Source organism: Halyomorpha halys, unplaced genomic scaffold (genome assembly GCF_000696795.3).
Source record: "Halyomorpha halys isolate HHAL.00 unplaced genomic scaffold, Hhal_1.1 Scaffold1169.1, whole genome shotgun sequence".
Classification (NCBI taxonomy): domain Eukaryota; kingdom Metazoa; phylum Arthropoda; class Insecta; order Hemiptera; family Pentatomidae; genus Halyomorpha; species Halyomorpha halys.
Genome location: NW_027116596.1, coordinates 199,690 through 205,689, shown reverse-complemented (window position 1 = coordinate 205,689; position 6,000 = coordinate 199,690). Strand labels below are relative to the sequence as shown.

The 6,000-nt window shown below is 33.1% G+C and overlaps 1 protein-coding gene across 1 annotated transcript in view; it reads right to left on the bottom strand.

Moving 5' to 3' along the window:
* LOC106688641 (uncharacterized) overlaps positions 1-6,000 on the bottom strand; it is a gene marked incomplete in the record, with an annotated part of 37,506 nt that overhangs the window by 15,694 nt on the left and 15,812 nt on the right. The window contains 4 exon segments of the mRNA XM_067053323.1: positions 476-656; positions 1,606-1,680; positions 2,666-2,865; positions 3,830-3,982. Of these exon segments, the coding sequence (XP_066909424.1) occupies positions 476-656; positions 1,606-1,680; positions 2,666-2,865; positions 3,830-3,982 (609 nt within the window).

The window sequence follows — 6,000 nt, the reverse complement described above, 5'->3', positions numbered from 1 at the left end:
TATTTAATTTTTAACCTCCCCTTCTTTTCTTGAAAGACTATTACATTAATTATCTTTGGCTTTGATATATGGTATGAATTTGTGAGGATATTGATCCTCAGCTATCAAAACCAAATATTGAATGGAATGCCAAAATTACCATTCTCAGCTGCCTCAAGATAAACATTGCTGGACCGTTAATCAATGGAAAACTGCATATAAATGTATTGCTCCATCAAAATAAAATGTTTAAAATTAGATATTTTATGGAAAACGGTCGACCCCTCAGGTAATGAATCACCTATGTTCCAAATATTATAAACTTTTTTTCCTTTTATAGATTTAATTAAGTACATAATAGCTGTTTACCAATACCATTCCAAAGTTAAAATCAATAAGAATCATTTACAAAAAATATTAAGGACACTTATTTTTAATATCTATGATGTAAGTTAATGCAATGATAAACCTAAAATGTTTTTGTAAAGGGTATAACCTGGATGCGGTAGTACAATAGTGAAGGATTCTCGCAAAATGTCCACCACTTTAAGTATTATTTTTAGTTCACAAAATGGTCCACAGCGTGTTTTGTTGCCAGCTGAGATCATAGTTTGGGTTACATCAGCTATATCCAATTCGAAGTTCAGCGAAAGTTCCATATCATTCTCTTCATTTTCCTGTCGTTAAAAATGGATTTTTTGTGAGGTGATCTAACAACAGATTGACGAATTTCCAAATGTAATTTATTAACATTTATATTTCCAGTCATTAGGCTGAAATAATGATAGTCATTCTGTCTATTGAAGGTCAGTTTCTTCCTGAAACTTGGAACAAAATTTAATTATAGTTGTATTTTGTTGATGATTATTCAAGGTTTTTGCATGATAAAAGAACAAGACGTTTTTGTTTACTATTCTAATGTTTTTCATCTTCTAGACCTGAGCAGCAGCGAAAAATTATGGTGAGAATTCATCGTTATTCATTCAAGAAGGCAGCGCATTCAGGTGAAAGTAAGCAAAAGAAGAAGCTGATCGGTACGTCATTGATATGGCAAGATCTAAAAGCCTACTATTTGACCATGTGATAGTGGTAGAAGATGGCGACATGTTTGTTCTCATCAGTGATTCAGGCTTAGGTACTACTATATACCTCCAGAAGAGTAACAAAGATGAAGCCGACTTCTCAATGTCGTTTCCATACAACAGCCACCAAGGACAATGCTTTTTATGCAGGTATTCTGTGGGTGTGGCACCAAATAGGCTCTTTTGGCCATAGTAAAACCAAGCTCGTTATCATATTATACAAAACTCTTTTACATGAGGAATTGATTGACGAACTCAAGCAAGAAGGCTATTATAGCAAATGCTTGAAAGACGTTTTGTAGCTTAGGTAATGGGGAATGGAGTGATGTTCCTACATTAAGGTGACCAATTCTTTTCAATGAAAAGTCGGACAACAAAATTTAAAAGCAAGAAGAAAAAGGGAAAGAAGACATAGTGGGTAAAAAAAAAATTAAAAATTTCTGTTTGTTCTAATCCACTTGGTGAGGAAGCCCTTGCCTAAATTAAGGTAATCGAGGAAATAAAAGCTAATGTTGTATAATAAAGATTTATGAGCAATAAATACCTGCGATGCGACAGGGTTTTGCTTCAGGCCTTTGCTTTGAAACTTCCAAACTGATTTCAGATCAATATCCTGCAACTTTATTGGCAAATTAATCAGTTAAAATCTTTACATAAAAAATTCTTAAATTTCAAGTTGGTAAAATCGGACATTATTTTGGCGAATCAGTGACATCTTGGTCCGTCAGTACCAAACCTTTCATCAAGAAACTATACAGCCTTACCAAGTTACTGAACCCAAGACCTAGACTTTTCATAGTTGTGAAGTTCAAACGTGAACGTACAAAGATTTTTTTCTTCTTTCTAATTTTTAACAAGAAATCCTTTTTTTTTTTCATCATATCCTTTTTATAATCAAACAGCAATTAATACTTGAAATATAACTTATTATTTGATATATCATGGTGCCCAGCGTCTAATAATATTGCCCAACTTTATTACCCATTCATACGATTCGGAGATTAATTGAGTAATAGAGTGTTTATTCCGAGTCTAATTTTCAACCAGTTGTTTTTTTCTCTGTAATTAGGGTCGGGATCAACCCTGGAGACGAGAATCTGCACACTCAGTCTAAATACAATAAATAAATAAAGTGGGTACCTTTAATGGTCAAGAAACACTATTGTCACTAACTATTGAACCCAAAAACCCTTCATGGCTTGGATATTGCTACAGTACTTTACGTTTAATTTGGGTCCTAAAGCCTCTCATCCACTGAGCGTAAAGCTGCGAATAGCAAAACAATGAATTCATGGGAACGCCGTTCGTACAAATGTCTATTGTCTATCGTCCGCAGTTATTCATTTGTTCAGTTTTCAGGCTTTTTAGGTGCTGTAAATTATGTAATGAATTTACTAATATACAATTAAAACCGGCTTAAAATATATCAATGGATATAGATGCCCCTGTCTACTTCACAATATTTTAAACTAAATTTGTCGTATTATTTTCACAAAAGATAAGTGCACGTGATTGTAGTTCGAAGCGTAATTTCTTTATGATTTCAATCAAGATAAAAATACGATCGGGTCGGTTATCATTAATAAAACTGTTTTCTTTTTTACCTCATTGCTGTGTGGATGACAAATTGGGTTATGAATCTCTATAGTACATATTTTCTTTCTGCCAGGTTCGATGTAACATATGTAACCTTCAACTTGCTGGGGAAGATACAGTTCAAACGTTTCTAGAGTTTCCTGGTCACATTTTACTCTTGCCTTATAATGTAGAAGCGTGTGGAGAGCAAATTTCGGAAGTGTAACAACTGTGAAATTAAAACAATATATAAATAAATATTTTTCTAAAAACATTCAGGCAATCTTTGGAGAACTTACTCATCCAGGACACTAATTTCTATAGAAAACAACTTACAACATTTTCATATGCCTATTCGTTAGGATTTATTTTTTATCAGGAACTAGATCAATACGTAAATATTTTAATGTAAACAGATTGATGAACCAGCAATGAAGTTTTAACAAGATTGGGTGTTCAAAATTTACTTCTTTTCGACAGTGACAAGGTAATGAATTTATTTATTTAATGTAATAATTTAACGCCAAACCGGATCAAAACAAGTGTTATAGAAATATTTTGTTAGTTACAGAATATTTTTTTAATCGAATTTTAATACTTTTGACATTAACTCGAATTCTTTGTTATATTTTAGTTTTTGCTAATTATTGAAGTGAAACATTTTTTCTAAATTCTACTACTCAACGAAAAAAAAATTATACAGGAGTAAATTAATTTCATTTTTCGAGATGAAATGGAATTAGTGGGGTGGGGCAACGCTGGTCGATTCTAGCAGGAAAAGTTTACATTGTAATAGGAGGGTAGAAGCTTAGAGGCCGGCAGTAACGGTCCCATTCAGTCTTTTAGCCTATTATATCCTATTACTTTATAAATATTTTGCTGCTAAAATTGACTAAGCAAATGGCTCTTCTATTGTAATTATTATTATTCTCAAAGTAACATTACCTGTCTTAAGCTAAATAAGGGAACGCATGTTTGTCATTAATGAAATTTTTATACTTCAATTAATTTCCAGAAATTCAGAGCGTAACTGCCGTAGGCGCCAAAGGCTCATGACAGACATTCACGGGCCTATTATTTTATATGTAAGCTATCTAAATAAATACATGTTTTATGACCAACGAATACGTCTCATAAATATATCAATGTAGGCAACCTACGCAATAATTTGAAACATAAATTTAAGCAATTACCCATTACAGAATGGACGAAGGAATCACTGACAGTCTGCCCCGTATCGGGATGGGTGTAATTTACAGTACAAGTATAATTATTTGAATCAGCGATAGTGGCCTCTGCGATTTGTAACATCCCTCGATGATTTAGATCTTCAGTTACACGTCCACCTTTAACAAAGAAAAACGAATTATTCATCCTAAAACACTTCATTCTGAATTGTTAACATTATATCAGGAAATCAATAGTATGCCTGAAAAAGAAAAAATCAATTGGCTCTCTAGTTAGTCAGTTTGCGACAAATATAACTCTATAGTGACTATTAATGAGTACTTTGTGATATAAAAAGGTAAATGGTTACTTACAGTGATAAAAATGCGACAAGGAATCAAAGAATAGCTACCCATTGAAATTTGTATCTTTTGATACAGATTATTAAAATATTGATTATCTCTAATGTTATAAATAGTATAATTTTGTTTCTATGGACAGCTTTTAATGATCTGCACGAGGAAGCTGAGTCCGAGAGGAAAAGTATGCTGGAGTTTCAGTTTGTACGTCGACTGTTATGAATGATGTTAAGTATTGCAAAAAGTTCTGCACTTATAATACTGAATTTGGTGAGTATGGAAACTGAGATTGTTTTTTTGTTTTTTTTTTAGATCTACCAGAGCTATTGTAGTTTTGTTGGCAGATTTGGAAGCATCCCTGAATACATATATGTAATTGTTTTAAGATGGTTGTGTTATATGCCGATTTATATCCATGTGCACTAGACACCTTAGACTTACATAGGAACAATAACATTTTACTGGGCAATGATGATTTGAGTTTAAGAGACCTTTTGCTGTACACACTGCATTTAGCATAGGTTGTAAATCTGTTATTAGATTTTTTCATTCTTGGAGAAAGCAAACTTCTAGAATTTAAAACTTTTATTGAAAGATGCTGAAGATCATCTAAGCTCATAGTATATATTTTTTGTGAGCCAGCTTCTCCTTATTGGCAAAGGCATTTCTCCAGCTTCAGTTAAGAGGGCATTTAAATTCGTGGTTTTAAATGCTCCTAAGCATAGTTTGGTAGCCGAGTTTTGAATGGTATTTAAACTTTTTATTATACGGGATTTTATTTCGTTGTAAATCACGCAACTCTAATCCAATCTGGATCAAGAAATGGATTTGTACAATAAAAACATATTAATAGGTTTCAAGGGCGTACCCAGGATCAAAACTAGGGGGAACAAGCCATAGTCAATGGGGGGCAGCCATAGTCAATTGGGGAGAAAAGCCATGGTCAATCAGGGGGGCAAGCCATGGTCAATCAGGGGGGACAAGCCATGGTCAATCAGGGATTTGGAACAGGTTTGTTGACTATGAATAGCGATTCAAGCTATAGTCAATCGGTGGGGGGAGGGGGGGGGGGACAACCCATAGTCAATCAGGGGGGGACAAGCCATAGTCAATCAGGTTGTGGCATCTCTGCACGGAAAAGGAGAATCCAAAATTATAAGAACATAATAAAATAATATATAATTGTCGCAGAGCTTGATTAGTTATTACAATTGGTGTTAGCAATTAATATTACAATTAAATATTTTTTATGAAATCTATTGGAGCGAGAGATTTTTCGTAATTGAAAAACTAGTCTCTTCCCAAAATTTAAATGTTCGCTGGTTAGGGTGATAAAAAAACGGAGGACCTAAAAACAATCTCGCTAAAAATTAACATAATAAAGAATATTAAATAATAAAAATATATCCTTCCTATTGATAGACACGATTTAATAATGTTAAAATATAAAAAAATAAATAAATTATGCTGTTATTACAAAAATAAATGAATTATAAAACAAAATATTTATATAGAGACAAATCTGAAACATTTTTAAATAAAAGAAATGTTCACTACTTAAGTTAATTTGTCATTAGTTAGAAAACCAAAAAAATGAGGTAGTTTTGAAATTTGATCAACGAAGAGAAAAAAAAATCACTCACAGTAGATGACCGTAGGGTCGATAAACGCGTATCGATACCGTATTGTATACCTCTACAATATACTCTCATCCGAGATGGACATCTTGATGCTAATAGATGGTAGAAAATAAGATGTTGGGTGAGTGTGCTCGAAAGATGGTGCCAGAAAAAACAAGCAGATTAGCGTGAGTCGGTGAGTGAGAATGCCAGCTACAA